General features: G+C 45.3%; 1 protein-coding gene across 1 annotated transcript in view; it reads right to left on the bottom strand.

Moving 5' to 3' along the window:
• Nucleotides 1–18378, bottom strand: part of pamr1b (peptidase domain containing associated with muscle regeneration 1b) — a 72286-nt gene that overhangs the window by 41737 nt on the left and 12171 nt on the right. The window contains exons 3-4 of the mRNA XM_056281782.1: nt 16096–16221; nt 15322–15436 (exon numbers count right to left, since the gene is read on the bottom strand). Of these exons, the coding sequence (XP_056137757.1) occupies nt 15322–15436; nt 16096–16221 (241 nt within the window). The remainder of the gene's footprint in view (nt 1–15321; nt 15437–16095; nt 16222–18378) is intronic.

The raw sequence follows: 18378 nt of genomic DNA, 5'->3' as shown, positions 1-18378 counted from the left end.
CTCTCTGTACTTTGCTCCATTCATCTTTCCTTCAATCCTGACTAGTCTCCCAATTCCTGCCACTGAAAAACATCCCCACAGCATGATGCTGCCACCACCATGCTTCACTGTAGGGATGGTATTAGCAAGGTGATGAGAGGTGCCTGGTTTCCTCCAGACGTGACGTTTGGCATTCAGGCCAAAGAGTTCCATTTTGGTTTCATCAGACCAGAGAATCTTGTTTCTCATGGTCTGAGAGTCCTTTAGGTGCTTTCTGGCAAACTCCAAGCAGGCTGTCATGTGCCTTTTACTGAGCAGAGGCTTCCGTCTGGCCACTCTACCATAAAGACCTGATTTGTGGAGTGCTGCAGAGATGGTTGTCCTTCTGGAAGGTTCTCCCATCTCCACAGAGGAACGCTGGAGCTCTGTCAGAGTGACCATGGGGTTCTTAGTCACCTCCCTGACCAAGGCCCTTCTCCCCCGATTGCTCAGTTTGGCTGGGCGGACAGCTCTAGGAAGAGTCCTGGTGGATCCAAACTTCTTCCATTTACGAATTTTGGAGACCACTGTGCTCTTTGGGACCTTCAAAGCTGTAGAAATTTTTTTGTACCCTTCCCTAGATCTGTGTCTCGTTACAATCCTGTCTCGGAGATCCACAGACAATTCCTTTTACTTCATGGCTTGGTTTCTGCTCTGACATGCACTGTCAACAGTGGGACCTTATATAGACAGGTGTGTGCCTTTCCAAATCATGTCCAATCCATTGAATTTACTACAGGTGGACTCCAATCAAGATGTAGAAACATCTCAAGGATGATCAGTGGAAACAGGATGAACCTGAGCTCAATTTTGAGTGTCATAGCAAAGGGTGTGAATCCTTATGTACATGCAATATTTCAGTTTTTTATTTTTAATAAATTTGCAAAGATTTCTACAAAACCCTTTTCACTTTGTCATTATGGGGCATTGTGTGTAGATTGATGAGAAAAAAAAGGAATTTAATACATTTTGGAATAAGGCTGTAACATAACAAAATGTGGGGAAAGTATTCACACCGGAGGAAAAGGAATTTATTCCATTTTGGAATAAGGCTGTAACATAACAAAATGTGGGGAAAGTGAAGGGGTGTGAATACTTTCCGGATGCACTGTATATATATATATATATATATATATATATATATATATATATATATATATATATATATATATATATATATGCATATATATGCATATATATGCATATGTATTTATATATGCATATGTGTGTGTATATATATATATATTCATCCATCCATCCATTATCCGAACGCAGGGAGGCTGGAGCCTATCCCAACAGTTATAGGGTGGCAGGTGGGGAGACACCGGGACATGCCACCTTGTAGCATGTGTATTTGAGAAATTACTGGCAATACCAACATGTATTCATTATTCACTATTTTCAGTCTTCTTTATATTTGTGATTGTGGCTGTTGGGTACACTCATACAACCAAAAACATGTGTATAGCATCTCACATTACACGTCTGATACTGCTGTGGGCTAGGGTTGGGTATTATACCTCATTAGTCTAAACATTATCAGCCTTAAGGTCTGATCTGTCTTGAATAAAACTAAGAGACTTGGTGCCATGCCAAAGCCTTCTATAAAATGAAAAGGAAAATCTACTCCTCATTTTCCTCTCAACAGATACCCAAAGGCATTAAGTCTGGCAACATTGAGGCAATCAAGTATTATATCTTTTCTGTGTATCGTGTCATCCCGCCTATATTCCCAGATTCCAATTCTCTGGTTCTCCAAATCAACTGGAATTTCTTTCAGCAACAATATGCTCTACCATTACACACACACACACACACACACACACACACACACACACACATATATATATATATATATATATATACAAAATTTAGCAAGATTCAAAGCTTGTCCACTGAACAAAGTGTTGGCGTCTCACCACTCATTGGTGCCTTGCAACCATGTGTCAGTACGCCGTGTACGTACATAAACTCAGTTGATGTTTTATTTTTCAGTCATCTGCCAGTTCTTATCTTTGGCTGCAGGTTTGAACATGTAATGGCTGATCAAAAAGAAACTCTAGCTTTTAAGTTTTATTCAGAATGCCTCCTAACTACCCAATTATCTAGATTTTTTTGTTTTGTTTTGTTTTTTGTTTATTAGAATAAACCTTTCAGAATGGTTTGGAAGTGTTGCTATATATCATTTAAAAAATGGCCCCAGTGTAATCTATTGGATTTGGAAAGGTTTCTGTTATCAAGTTCAACCAACGCTTTATAGTAGAAAACCAAAATTATATGAAAGTCATCTGAAGGCCGGCAATTTTGCATTTTTACAGATGAATTAAAATTTATAAGATGTTTATTGAGAGTGGCATGGGTGATGTTATTCACAATATTGGCACACCCGATCAGTATTACATTGATATTATGGAATTTATATGTACGTAGTAGTATTTTAATGAGTATCGAATGAGTGCCAAAAAAAAAAAATATTGTAACAGTCGTCAGGTCTGTCAGATGTTTCTAACATAGCTTGGTTGCTGGCATCTGCTTTCTATAGCTTATTATGTGTTAACTGCCAAGCACCAAAGGTTGCAAATGATTAAGCTGTATCTTGAGTGCTTGATATTGGCACATACACAAATGTTGCATGATTAACACACAATAAATCTTAAAGCCTTATTGCAGTCAGGATTTCATCTGAAAAAAATGTTAGTATTTTGGACACAACAAATTTGTTATGTTCCATCTCATTCCATAACATTAAGAATATTGATTTGTCTGCTGTTTCTAGTGGAATTGATAACCTCCCCAGCAAAGACAATTTATCCACCCCAGATGAACTGGTCTCTCATTACAGCAATGGACTTAATAGTTTTGTTAAACGGTCGTTCTCCTTTAAAAACCCAGTCTGTTTCCTTTACCCACTCTGTCCCTTGGTTTACACCTGCATTACACCAGCTTATGACCTTTTTTCCTGCCAAAATTGAAAATATTCACCATCAATTGACCTCTTTCAACAATACTGAAATACAGTTAACCTTATTCACCCTTCTATATTCCCCTCTTTTCTACACTATCTAGTTTTAAAATATCACCTGTTGCTGAAATATCTGGTCTCATTTTATAAATCCAAACCATCTACCTGTCAGTTAGACCCATTTCCTACTCGTTTAGTAAAAGCCTGTCTACCTTCTCTGTCCTCTTTAAATAACCAATATCATACAGTCTTCCCTTACTTCTGGTCTTGTTCCCTATTCTCTCAAAACAGCTGCAAGAAATCCAATACTCAAGAAATCTGGTGTAGACCCCAACAATTTCAATAATTTTTGCCCAATCTCAAATTTACCATTTCTTTCTAAAGTATTTGAAAGAACAATTGCATCTCAGGTACATGCTCACTTGACTGACCATGATCTGTTTGAACAATTTCAGTCTGTTTTTCACTCCTTTCACAGTACGGAGACAACCTTGGTGAAAATCCCTAATGATCGATCTGTTGATGCCAGCTGACTCTGGGTTCTTAAACATACTTGTCCTTCTTGATTTGAGTGTAGCCTTTGATACCATCTGTTACGTTCCCTGTTAAAGGTCCAGGGGATGAGGGGAAGTAACAAAGAAAATGAAAGTGTCCCAGGGGAATAAGAAAGGTGGGAGGCAGAACCAAGTGCAAAAATGAACAGCTTTATTAACAAAAATTAACCTTCAGTCAAAATATAGAATAAAAACGCAACTAAAGATGCTGGCTCTGTTGTGGGTCGGAAAGGAACCAGTGCAGGGGTCCGGCAGGGTCAAGCCTGTAGGCACGTTTATTTCGGTTCAGGGAAGGGAAATGCGGGATGTGTATGGTGCAACTAGAGTCCTGGATGTGGGGTGTGTAAAAGACTATGTGTCTGTGTGCAGGGCAAGTGTGGTGCGTGTGTGCAGGAATGTAAATGACTGGAGGGTGTTTGTGCGTGTTGGTGAAGTGCAAGTCCAGGAGTAGGGGTTCTGCGGGAGGCAGCATGGGAACACAAGGGACGCGAGAAAGACGGAGCCCGAGAAGCACCGGCACCGGGGGCATACTAGATGGCACAATCTGGCAACGACTGAACGTCAGCGTCCTCTCTTATAGCTGGCTGCAGATTGGCTTCAGGTGTGCTGATCACCGATGAGCCTCTGGTGCGTAGCTGCGCTCTCAGCGGGCGTGCTGATTGAGCCCTGCTAGTAGACTCAGGCGGAGACACACCTTGCGTCTGGACCACAACAGGCTCTTATCTAACCAGGCTTAGCTAACAAAACAAACTCCAATCAAACAAAAAACAAACAAACAAGAACAATTACGAGTTTCACGCTCTGTCTCAATGAGTAATGGATATCGACACAAGAGCTCGCTCTCTGGTTGACAACAATAGCCGACTGGCCATATCTCTCTTACGCTGGCTGCCAACAATGGCCCACTGGCCGTCTCTCTGGCTGCCACCGACACTGGCCCACTGGCCATCTCTCACTCACTCTGCCAACAATGGCCCACTGGCACTGTTGGGTGTCTCTCTCCAAGGTATATACCCAGCTGATGAGAAATTGGGGTTACCTGAGTTGAATCAGCAGTTCCACAGGAGGCGGGGCATTACCTGGACAGGGAACATTAGACACGCGGCACTAGGGCAGTAACACCCCCTCCCATAAAAACAAACCCTAGGTTTGTATACGAGAGGGTAATTGTACACAACACATGGCACTGGGGCCGTAACACCTCCTCCCATAAATACAAACCCTAGGTTTGTCTACAAGAGGGTAATCACATACACATAACACACGGCATTAGGGCCGTAACACCCCCTCTCAAAAAATACAAACCCAGGGTTTGTATTGTAAGAGGGTAATTGCACACATAACACATGGCACTGGGGCTGTAACACCTCCTCCCATAAATACAAACCCTAGGTTGGCATTCAAGAGGGTGATCATCTGATCTTCTTCACTCCATTTGAAATTGGTTTCGTTCTTCTCCCTGAGCTGCTGCATCAGGTGGATGTTTTACTCCTGCATGTCCTCAAAATCCTGACCTGTCACATCCATCTCCCTGAGCAAGGCATCTTACTGTTGTTTCACTATTGAAAGCTTCTTGTTGAGGATGTCGACCTGCTCCTCTACATGTACCACTGAGCGATACATGTCAAGCAGCAGCTTCATCTCCCGCTAGGACTTCCGGGCTTTTTTGAGTTCTGCGCGGATGATCTTAAGCTGCTCCATCTCTTTCCTGTTTTGATTCGCCAGCTCCAAACGAAGATTCTTCACCTCCACCTGCTTTGCATGGCACTGGCGTGTGAGGTAAGCGATGGCAGACTTGAGGTATGCAACTCTCACCTCTTGCGTCTGGGGCTGGTTTAGGTCCTCCCTATTCTCTCTCACCTGGGACACGACCGCCCGCTGACTGCGGTTCTGCCGCTTACGTTTTAAGATCTCACAATTGGCCACCAAATGTCCAGACCTTTGGCAGAAAAAACACCGTTTCTCCACTTTAGGTTTTGGAGGAGTACCGACACGTGAATCTTGGGTAACTTGCAGGTTAGCATTTCGTGAGTCGCTGCCACAGGGGGAGGAAATATTACACGGCACAAAGATGTTTTTGTGTGGGAGCGCAAATTCATCCGCCAACACCACAGCCTGATGCAGAGTGGAGACTTTCTGTTCATACTGCACCTCTAGCTGTCACATTTTAATAGCCGTTTCTGCCTCCAATTTCTTCAATTCCAACTCCCCGCGAAGCTGGAATTCTCTCTCCCTTTCCCCCTTTTCCAACTGGAGGCGAGCAAGACGGACTATTAACTGCGCAGTCAGCTTATAACCAGGAGTAGACACGTGTGAATCAAAAGTAGCCATAGCTAAGAGAACAAACATACACGCGTGGGCTGAATGTTAATTAGCCTCCGCTACAGTTACTCGACCTCACACTTTCAAAAATCATATCCACCAGTGGCAAACTACGGCAAGCTGAAAATAAACGTATGGTTAGCCTTACTAACAAACTTCTCCAGTTCCTACCTGGTTGAAACTTCACCTATCTGTCTTCTCGGAGCGTGCCGGGCTAAGGGCGGGTTTAAAGGCTGAACTTCGGCGGCTTGAGCCCCAAAAAGCCTACCTCCACCAGGGAACATTGTCCCCGCCCAGGAATACTCCTAAAACAAGAAAGGCAAAATAACAAGAGTGTCCGATGGAAAGACTGATCACAGCCCAGCTGGACAGTCCCCTATTCTAACCAGGGAAGCTGTCTGAAACACCAAACGAATTTACAATATTCACCGCGCCCACCATCGGAGACAAGCTGCACACAGCAACAATTAACACACAGCAGGAATCCACCTCCGAACTGTCTTATTAAAAAAAAAAAAAAAATCCCGGACGAGTCCCCAATTTTTACATTCCCTGTTAAAGGTCCAGGGGATGAGGGGAAGTAACAAAGAAAATAAAAGTGTCCCAGGGGAATAAGAAAGGTGAGAGGCAGAACCAAGTGCAAAAATGAACAGTTTTATTAACAAAAATTAACCTTCAGTCAAATTATAGAATAAAAAGGCAATAACGGTGCTGGCTCTTAGCTAACCAGGCTTAGCTAAGAAAACAAACTCCAATCAAACAAAAAACAAACAAACAAGAACAATTACGAGTTTCACGCTCCGTCTCAAGGAGTAATGGATATCGACACAAGAGCTCGCTCTCTGGTTGACAACAATGGCCCACTGGCCATCTCTTTCTGGCTGCCACCAACACTGGCCGTCTCTCACTCACTCTGCCAACGCTGGCCCTGTTGGGTGTCTCTCTCCAAGGTATATACCCAGCTGATGAGCAATTGAGGTCACCTGGGCTCAATCAGCAGTTCCACAGGAGGTGGGACATTACCTGGAGAGGGAAAATTAGACACGCGGCACTAGGGCCATAACACCATGTCATGTAATATCATCCTAGAGAGATTAGCTTCCATTGGAATCACTGGTTTAGATCATATCTCTCTGGCCGCACTCAGTTTGTCCAACTTAAAAAGTTGAGATCACGGTCCTTTCCTGCTACTACCGGTGTTCCCCAGGGCTCTGTATTGGGCCCCCTCCTATTTATTATTTACCTTTTACCTCTTGGCCACATTTTCAGGAAACGTGGCATTCAATTTCACTGCTAAATGGATGACACCCAGCTCTATCCACCAAGCCTACCTCCACTCTTCCGCCCACGTCCATTTCCGACTGCTTACTAGAAATTAAATCCTGTTTTTCGTACCACTTCCTCAAACTTAATAGTGATCAAACTTAACTTCTCCTATAGTAGGTACTAAATCTACTTTTGCTAAACCCAATAGTTTTCTCTCATTCCCCTCAGGTTAAGAGTCTGGGTGTCATCTTGGACAGGACATTATCTTTTGAAGCACACATCAACAATGTTATTTGGTCTGCCTACTTCCACCTACACAGCGTTAGACTTAGACTTCTTTTATTGTCACTGCCTCATATGCATGTCTCATACATACAAGGGAATGAAATTATGTTTCACAAGGACCACAGTGTTGCATAAAAAAACACACAATAAATATTAAAAATAAAAAGTACACTAAAAGCAAAAATTACTTAACAGACATAAACACCACAAGCACACCTGACAATATTGATCGTCGTCACCCATTGCTTACACCTAACAACTTTGGGTTCGCTTCGCGAACCAAAGTTATATGAACAACGACAAAATGGCTGAGAGGGTTATTGCATTGTGACATCATCCACAATAGCTCGCTGGAAAAAAGAAAAACGATGGAGGTGCATTCCCCGTGCCAATCCCGGACAATATGACCCCCTGTGGTCATATGTCCTCCCACCGACCCCGTATTGGCACGCCCACCGGAAGCGCTATTCCTCTTTGTAAGTCGAACCATCTCCAACTAAATGAGCACCACACCTGTGGCCCGGGTAGGAGGAGAACGGCTCTATTCTCAGCCATTTTGTCGTTGTTCATATAACTAGGGTTCGCTTCGCGAACCCAAAGTTACATTTCACGTACTCCAAAATGGCTGAGAGGGTTATTGCATTGAACAACGACAGGATTCGTGCCTCCGTTCCCTAGCCGTCCAATGAACCCTTCAAACCCCTGGTGGGAAGGGGTACGCGTTCTGATGAGAGCATCCTAAGAGGCCTGCTCCAGAACAGTGTCGGCAACCGACCGCACCTTAACGTGCCGGTAATAATGCCGTAAGAAAGTGGTCTCACCACTCCAAACCGCCGCCTGGCGGATGACCTCCCAGTCGATACCTGACAACACAGCTATCGACGTAGCAGTCCCTCGGGTAGAATGCGCCTTCAGCTTAGGAGCTGTTTTACCCGCTTTGGTATACGTCTCCGTAATACCATCCACCAGCCAGTGTGCTAGCCTCTGGGTGGAAAGGGCATAACCTGGTTTGCTCACTCTGTAGGTCAACAGCAGCCTGTCAGACCTACGAATATCTGCTGTGCGCCGCATGTAAATGCGTAAAGCCCGTACAGGACACGAGAGGTGCAAGCGTTTCTCATCCCTAGTCACCGGTGACGGATGAAACGCGTGTATCACCACCGGGGCCCTATGCATCAGGACAGACACAGTTTTTGGCACGAAGCTGGGGTCTGTAAAGAGCGTGACAATCAGATCATCAGAAAACACCATCCCCTTGATGGTGAGTGCAGTGAGCTCACAACCCCTCGCTGCGGTGGTAAGTGCCAAGAGCACAGCCAGCTTAGCCGAGACATAACGCATGTCTGCCGTATACATGGGTTCAAAGGGATCTTTCTCTAGTGCAGCAGAACAAGGGAAGCATCCCAAGTTTCAGCTCTCGTAAGCTCCTTAGCTGAGAGCTTCTTAGCACCCAACAGGTACTGCGTCATGAGCGGGTGCGTGAAAACCGTGCTACCCTCGATCTTCCCCCGGAAGAACGTGAGAGCCGATACACAGACTTTGACCGAGGAGAAAGACCATAGTCTATCACTCCTACAGACCTCCACAAAAGTCAGTATAGGGCCAATCCCTACTGACAAAGGGTCCATGTCGCGTTCAGCGCAAAATTGGTCAAATCGATTCCAGTACCCCTGGTACCTGGAATACGTGGAGTCTTTACGCGCCGCTAAGATGACACGAATCACTTGCGCACTAAGTCCAATAGCTAAGAGCCTGGCTTTGTAAGCATCCACGCCGCTAATTGGGAGCCTCCTATCCAGGGGCCCTCCCGTAGCAGCCCTCCTGCTTGTGTGAGCGCGTCTGCCCACTCCGGGACGTCGAACCGCTCGCCTACTATCCAGGGCACTATTCGCGGAAACCACGGGGTGCTCGGTTCGTACGGGGCCACGAGAACTAACCGACCCCCTGTGCGCTCGAACTTGACCACCAGGTCTAGGAGGCACCTGCGCGGGGGGAATGCGTAAAGCATCTCCTCGGGCCATGGATCTAGTCCAAGCGCGTTGACCCCCAACGGCGCTAGGTCGGACGGGAGCATCGAGTACCAACGAGGGCACTTGTAATTGAGTTTCGATGCAAACAGATCCACTTGAGCTACCCCGAACCTCTCCCAGATCATAGCCACTATGGCTGGGTTGAGGCTCCAATTGTCCGCATGCGGGCCGCCTCTCGAGAGGATGTCCGCTGCTTCATTGTCCTTCCCAGGAACATGAAGCGCCCTGATTGATAGCGCGTTGCTGTTGACCCAAATCCAAATTTGCATGGCCAACTCTCTGCAACGCTTGGACTTCATACCGCCTTGGCGGTTGATGTAGGCCTTGGCCGTCATGCTGTCTGTCATTATCAGTATGTGACGGCCTACGAGATCCTGAGCGAAATGCTGGATAGCCAGCCAAATCGTCTCCGTCTCGCGCGCTTTGATGTGGACCTTCTCCCCAGACGGCCACACTCCTCGCACTGTTTTGTAGCCAAGGATGGCCCCCCAACCCGAGAGGGACGCATCCGTATAAATCGTTACCTCGGGTCCCCTGGGGCCCATAGGGACCCCAGACATGTCCACACAGGCTCTGTTCCAGTGGTCTAGGTCCTGCGCTACCACGCGCGGGACCAGGATAAGATGGTTGTTGTACCGGCGTTCGTTGCCGTATTTCAAGAAGTGAACTGCGAACCACAATTGCAGTCTCCTCATGAACAACAGACCTAAAGGAACAACTTGGTGAGCCGATGCCAGAAGGCCCAGCAGCCTCCTGATCATCCGATAAGTGACATATGTCCCCGGGACGAAATGTGCTAACGTGGTCCTGGTGGAATGCCATCTCTCTTGCGTAAGGGTTGCGCGCATGGATACCGTATCCAAACTCAGACCCAGATACGTTGCCTGGCACGAAGGCCATGCCGCGCTCTTCTTTATGTTGATAGTGAAACCCATGTACTCCATGAATTCCATCAACTCCTGAGTATGGAGTATTGCTTGTTCCGGCGACCGGGCCAACACCAACAGGTCGTCTAGGAACCATGCCAAGCGCATACCTTTGCGCATCAACACTCCGAGCGCTGCTTTCACACACCTTGTGAATGTCAGAGGAGAGAGGCGATATCCGAACGGGAGGCATGTGTACTGGTAACACTGACCCCGGTAACAGAACCGAAGATACTTTCTGTGTCTTTCTGCAATCGGACAATGATAGAAAGCATCTTTTAGGTCGACCGAAGTTAGCCAATCGGACTGTGTCACCATTGACAGCAGAACCGGTGTGCGTAGCATTTTGAAACTGACCTTGTCTACATACTTGTTGAAGGGTTTCAAATCTAGGATTGGGCGCATGCCCCCATCCTTCTTCGGGACCAGAAAGTAACGGCTGTAAAACCTGTCTTCTCTTTCTAGGGGAGGAACCACCGTGATTGCCCCTTTCGAGAGTAACTCTGTGAGTTCGTTGTCTAGGATTTGTGCTTCGGCCACCGACCCCGGTTCCGTATGCACTATTCCCAAGTACGGGGGTACAATACCGTTCTCGAAAAGGATTTGGTGTCCGTGGGCTATCTGATCCAAAACAGAAGCCGACGGGACCAATTCCTTCCACCTGTGTAACATGCGTGACAGAGGTCTCGTTGCCTCCTGTACCTTGCTGTTCAGGTAGCGCGCGTAAGTTGCGCGTAAAGGGTCTGGGGAAGCCCCGCCCGCCATGCCCTGCATCCATGGGGGGGCTTCGTCCTTGTAAAGGAGACCCAGATGGGGGAATTGGCGTTTTGAACCTTTCCAAATTACCATTTGACCCATCAGAGAGACTAAACATTGTCGCATCATAGTCCCCTCCCAGGGGCTCATTTGCGCTCATGTCATTATTATCCAATATTTCCAGCAGGGATGTTATTACATTGTTATCATCATCTTTACCTAAAGATTCAGACAGACAATCAGACTTGCGTTTCAAACCTTTTAATACGCAATCACCATCATCACCAACATAAAAACTTTTATTCACATTCACAACCTTTGGAATAGAACAAGTAGACTGTGCATCAGAAACCAAAATAAAAGGCGCAGTGTTTAGCCCCTGAACAAGCGTCTATATCGCCGGAGACGGCTCTGGAATCAGTCTGTTGGTGTGGGTCGTAACATCCTGCCGAATCACGTCACTTGGCAGCTCCCTTCTTGGAAGTGTCTGTGCTGTCCGGCTTGGCCGCCTTGGCCGCTGGTCCTGTGGAAGACTGGGAGTTTGGACGTGAGCCCTGTCCACGCCCGCGCCCCGCTTTACCACCTCTTTTTGGATAAGTCTCTCTCCATTTCTGCTTGCGCGCAGGCTTGTCCCCCTGCCCTTTGCCCACCGCGGGCTTAGGGGTAGGCGGGTTCTTCATCATCGGGAGAAGCTCCTTGTGCAAGGTTTCGCGCTCGGCCTGGGCGGCCTTGTATTTGCTGATAATGTCCGGGGTCGTTCCAAACAGGCCCTGGTTCCCTGCGCAGGAGTGAGCCATCCACTCCTTGCAGAATTCCTCTTTTACCCCGGCTGTCTCTAGCCAGAGACGTCTGCGCGAAAGGGTGGAGGCAGCTGCGCTAGAACCGCACTCTAGAGCGATGGAATACAGCAGCGATCCCAGGGAGTCAGCTATGCGTTCCATTTCCAAGATGTACTCACAACCTGCTTCGCTGGCCACTACGTCACCGAACTCGGCCCCGTCGATACCTGCTGTAGCGATGGCGGCTTTGCTTTGCTCGACGTTTGATAGGCTGCAGAGCTTGCGCATGTACGCCGTTATCATCCCAGCAATTGAGACGAGTCCAGCTGCGCGTGTACTGGCGTGCCATGCATCACACGCGTAATGATCCACCTGTTGGCCCCACTGCGAATGGTGTTTGGGAGTATCGCGAGACCCCACCTTGGTGTTAGGGTTGAACGATAAAACGTCCCTCTCTGGTTGCGGAATTTTCCAGTCTTTGTAGTTCAGGTTCCTAACCTCGACTGCTAAGACGTCAACCCCCTTCTGACTGAACTTTGAGGACGATTTAAGTAGCGGATCCGCCTCCGCCCGCTTAAACGCTCGTTCGATGTGAGGATAAGGTGGTAGAGTGGAGTCCCTGACCCTCTCTGCCATTTGTGGAAAATCGGCTACCACCGGATCTTGAGGATTGCTCGGCTCGGTAACGATGTCGGCAGACTTGACCGCTCGCGCGAACAGATCGCGGAAACTGGCGAGGAGTGTTTCGGACCCACGTTGCATGGCGTCGCCATCTTTGTTTGGTTGAGACGAACTTGGCTGGTCGTCTTCCACGCCCTGATCCTCTACTTCCTCAGGCAGTGAATCCTCGGGTTCCGCACCCGCCGGATAACATGCCACGGATTCACCAGTGAGAGATAGGATCTCATTGGTCCAGTCCTCTCTAACTACCCCGGATGGTGGGATAGCCTCTGGCTCCGGAGCGATGCTAATGCTAGCCGCCGTCCCGTGACTGTAGCTACGAAGCATCGGAGGGATGTTGCTAGCCTCCGCCCCATGGCTATAGCTAGGTAGCACCATGCTAGCCGCCTCGTTAGCAGGTGCGAAGGGATCTGCAAGTCCCCATCTTTGACGGTACAGGGCAGCCCACCTTTGGCCCCGATCCTCTGATGGTTTTACAGAAATTGCAGTCGATCTCATTACGGTCTACATCCCTCAAGTAGCCCGTGTAGTGAACATGCGGGATATGGGAGACACAGTCCGGATGGGGGTCCCATTGGAGCGTCGCCGGTTTAACACAGCCGCACCAAGCGTAGAATCCGGCCACATCGACCGGATTAACGAACATCTTGGCGATAAAAGGTAAGCTAACTATAAGTTAGTATCTAATATACCAGTATATCACTAGATTACTTGCGTATTTGCAGTTTTACTCTTAATCCCAGCGAGAGAGAAACAGCCATCGACCGATCTCATGTAGTTGGAGATGGAAAGAGGAATAGCGCTTCCGGTGGGCGTGCCAATACGGGGTTGGTGGGAGGACATATGACCACAGGGGGTCATATTGTCCGGGATTGGCACGGGGAATGCACCTCCATCGTTTTTCTTTTTTCCAGCGAGCTATTGTGGATGATGTCATAATGCAATAACCCTCTCAGCCATTTTGGAGTACGTGAAATGTAACAATTACTTCGTTTCAGATTAAAGTGTGACAACTTGAGCTTTACAGGTGGGGAAATTTATATATTCTTCACAGTTCAGAGCCAGTAGAGTCATAAACCGGACATAAAACTTGTCCTGTTTCTTTTTTCCTCTAAATCCATGCTCAAATGCTCCACTGACGCATCACAGTGAAATACAACTGAATGAACTCAAGTAAACCTTAGCAATTTAGGTGTAATGTAATTAATACCAGTATCCATTAACAGTCAGGTTAATCATTAATCAATTAATTGAGTGTGTTCTTTTCCCCTTTAGTGGAAATGGCTGCCAGTATCTCAGGTTTGTTTTCTGCCCCTCTTGTATGATCTCACTGTGCACCCCCCACTTTTCTCCCCAATAGTATCCGGCCAATTACCCCACTCTTCTGAGCCGTCCTGGTCCCTACTGTATCCCCTCTGCCGAGCCGGGGAGGGCTGCAGACTACCACATGCCTCCTCCTATACATGTGGAGTCACCAGCCGCTTCTTTTCACCTGACAATGAGGAGTTTCGCTAGGGGGATGAAGCACGTGGGAGACTATTCCCCCCAATTCCTCTTCCTCTCCAACAGGTGTCCCGACTGACCAGAGGGGACGCTAGTGCAGCGACCAGGACACACACCCACATCTGGCTTCCCACCCCCTGACATGGCCATTTATGTCTGTAAGGATGCCCAACCAAGCCAGAAGTAACACGAGGATTTTAACCAGAGATCCCCGTGTTGGTAGGCAACAGAATAGACCGCTACGGTACCGGAATGCTCACTGTGCATTTTTGCAACATTTCCATGAAAATTATTAATTTGCTTTTTTTCCTAAGATCACAGCTAATGAAAAAAATTTTACTTTGATATTTAGTTTTACTCATTATTTTCTAGAATACATGAAATGGACTTATGAAGATGATCCATATGCATATAACTGAACCAATAGAATTAGATCAGCTATATGCATATGGATTGTCTTCATAAGTCTTAAAGGTTTATTCAAGTAAACAAAAAACAAAAAAACAAAACAATGCCATCTTGCTTATGGCGTCTTGCTTATGGCATGAAACTGCCATCTTTTCATGCCATCTTGCTTATGGCATGAAACTGCTGCAATAGAGGCTCACTAGTCAGCAATGTCATCCATTTGTCAGTCTGTTTGACTTGTTGAGTGACAACCGATTTTTATGCATGTGGTTAGCCTGGCATGCGCTGAAATGATTAAGTCTATTCGAACAGTTAACATGGAAACCCATTTGGCCGTGTTAATGAGCAAAGCCTGTGTGCTGTTCAGAAGCTCTGACTCATTCCCACGTGGTAATAATGGAAATGGCAATGTTAGGTGCAAGAAAATAACTTTGTAGTTTCTGGTGACCATTCCACTGCTGTTGACAATCCATTATCTGCATACCAACTAAGGTCTGTCACTGGTCTGCTTAACGTCAGTACTCTCAAACGGCCCATGTCAGATCTTTTTGTAATACACGTGTGAATAAGTTAATCATTGTAAATCGCATTTCGCTGGCCTTACGTATACGAAATAGGTAGCGATTGTACAGAAAACAGCTTGTAACAGGTGTCTGAAATTCAGATTTGACCAGAAATGTAAAGTGCTTTGAGTGGCTGTTGCAGCTAGAAAAGTGCTATATAAAATGCAACTTGATTGATTGATTGACTGATCTAACATAAACTAATGGAAGGTTAATGCAGACCAAAAGACTAAAGGGCAATGTTTAGACAGAGGTTTAGGTAGCTCACCTTAAATCTATAGTAAAGGGACGGTCCACCTGCAAGGTCCACTCACAATGTGCATTTGTGGGATAACTCTCCAGCACCAGGTGGCCCTGTCGTTTACGAATCAAGCCCCCACATTCTGAAAAGGACGCAGATGGAAGTTCGTACAATAATGTATCATCGCTATGGGTAGTATCTGTAATTATGAAGATAGGAAATTCTCTGTACAGTGGAATTGGTCACACATTCTTTTACCAATTGTCTGACGAAGACCATTCTAGGCATAAAAGTTAAGAATGAGGGAGCTTTAAATGCAGTCTGCATATAATTTCTTATCTGCATTGTAATATTTTTTCATACATCACCTGCCCGTCTCAGGTTTGAATGTGCACATAGTTGTTTTTGTGTTGAGGAACTGTAATTATCACCCCCGAGGCAATCACATTTGGCACTTTGACAACTTAAAAGACAAACGCTAACAAAGCTATTCACCAGCTTGCCAAATTTCCATTCACAATAACATGTCTGCACCCCATGGCAGTAGATTTGCATATAGTGAGCGTTAGTGTTGGCATCCAAATATTATATTATTATAGGTTTCTAGGATGTTAAATTGAAATTTTGGATCCTGTTGGTGAAAAGCTTCTGGGCAAATCGAAGTTTTACAAGATGGTACAGTTGTTCCAGACTGAGATAGCTTAAAAAGAAACATCATAGTATAAAGAATTTTAATTTAGAGAGAAGAAAAACATGCATGATTAGTTAATTCGGAATATGAGGATGGATGGGGTTACTCACTCATGCAGTCTCCACCGGACCAGCCAGGACGGCATTCAGCACAGTATTTACCATTGATGAAAAAGTCATCTTTAGGACCCCAAGTCCCATTGTTACAGCGTTTACAGTTCTCAAATATACTGCAACCTGAGAGAAAGAACATGGGAGGGGGTTTGGTGAGGAGTGGGGGGCAAGAGAGACAGAGACAATTAAAACAAAAACAGATCAAAAGAGAGGCAGGGGCTAGACAAAATGTTTAACAGGCAAGAAAATAAAGAGGACATCCACCTCTTTCTAAACTTTCGAGGAATTGTGATTCTTTTTCAGAGCTGATAAAATTTTATAAACAAAAATACGAAGCCTATCATTCACCTTCCCCATATCCCAACCATGTTTCCTTTACATTTCATCAGCTAAACCCATCAACCTCCCCTTCCTCTAATACAGAACAGCATAAACAGTCGCTTCTTCCCAAAATAGAAGAAATAAATAGGAAGATAACCCTTGAAAATAGTTTACTTGGGAAAGTAGATTTTCACTTCAAGGTTGTTCTGTGGACTCAGAAGTCAAAGAAGAGGGAGAAAAATAATGTCATATAACCTCCCACAAACCCTGTCTGCTAACTTCCACTTTGAGGGAGTCTCGATGCTAATTATTTTCAACTCGTAGCTTGCAACTCGTATTTTTCCTCCTACCTTAAAAACTGACCTGATTATGCCACTACCTAAAAAAATCAACCTTTACCCAAAGATACCCAACAACTATAATACAATCTACAACCTCAGTTCTTTTCTAAAATACTCACAGAAAGAAAAAAAACATGGCTTAAAAAATTGCCATTTTTATATTAAACAATAATGCCTATAATTAAAAATAATCTGCTTTTTGAACCATTTCAATCTGTTTCGATAGTTTCTCTCTACTGAAACTCTGCTCACCAAAGTGGTAAATGATCTGCTTGCAATCAATTCTGATTTCATCTCACTGTTATTGCTACTTCATCTTAGCGCAGCTTCTGACACTGGTAACCAAGGCATACTCAGATTTGAAAACTACATAGGTGTCTCTGGATTAGCTCTTCCTCGATTGAAGTCCTATTTCTCTGAGAGAGCACAATGAGTCTCACATGGTGAAGTTACCTCTAAATAACTTTGGTGTTCCCCAGGGTTCAGTTCTTGGCCCTCGTTTTTTCTCTTTATGCTATGTCCTGGCAATATTACATGCAATTTTGGAATCAATTTCAATTGCTATGCACATGAGATTCGGTTGTATGTACCTGTAAAGTTGAATGATCCCCCCTAGAGAAATTCTTTTTTGCAGTTAAAAACTGCGTGTCAAAACAGATGAATATTGATCATTTTCGGATTTCCCATGGTTTCATATTTAAAAATCTAGGTGTTTCTTTCAATATGACTCTTTCACTTGAGCTGGAGAAACCACCACAACTGTTTTATTCCACCATAGAAATGCTGCTAAAATCTAATGACAGGATGGATTGAACCAAATAATTATATCTGAATGAACCAAATATAATGTATTTGATTCATCCAGAGTAGATTACTACAATGTCCTTTTGTAGGACCTGACATGTACTAGCATCAAAAACCTCCAGGCTACCTCTGCTAGAATCATGACTTAAACTAGAAAGTTTGAACATATTACACCAATCCTCGCCTCCTTTACTGGCTCCCTGTTAGTGCTAGGTCTGACTTTAAAGCGCTAATGCTATGTTAAAAAAAAAAACTTTGGCTTGCGCCATCTTATCTCTCAGTCTCCCTGCTGACATCAGAGAAACTGATTCTGTTGTTTCCTTCAAATATAAACTGAAAACCTACATATTCTCACTGTCATTTGACAAGCAGTTACCTTTCAGAAGCCCAACTTTAAGTTAGACTTTCTAGTTAGCACTAAACTCTAAGGCCTTCCAATGGCATGACATTGTATGTATCCTTCTAACCCAGTATCTATTTGCTTGCATGTATGAGTCTATTAGTCTGCCTGTTGTGTACCTGAGCTCTCTCTCTCTTGTCTTTTACTTTTTGAACAAGAGCTTATACTGTTGAAGCATAATGCAGCAATTTGGTAGTCTTCTGTGTGCATTGCATCCTCTGTTCCCATTGACCTAGGCCCTGGCCTTTCTGGGGACTCATGCCTGTCTTTTGTTGTGTAATTTTTTCATGACTGCTTTTTCAGCATTTGAGACAACTCATCATTTTCACTCTTGCACTCAGCTTCTGAGAGCTGTTCTTATTCCAGGGTTCTGTCGCTCTCCATTGGTGATGTTGTATGAGGTGGATTGGAGGA

The sequence above is a fragment of the Lampris incognitus genome, chromosome 6 (assembly GCF_029633865.1).
Source record: "Lampris incognitus isolate fLamInc1 chromosome 6, fLamInc1.hap2, whole genome shotgun sequence".
NCBI lineage: Eukaryota > Metazoa > Chordata > Actinopteri > Lampriformes > Lampridae > Lampris > Lampris incognitus.
Note: the sequence above shows the minus strand (reverse complement) of the source record. Positions and strands in the feature narration are given on the sequence as shown.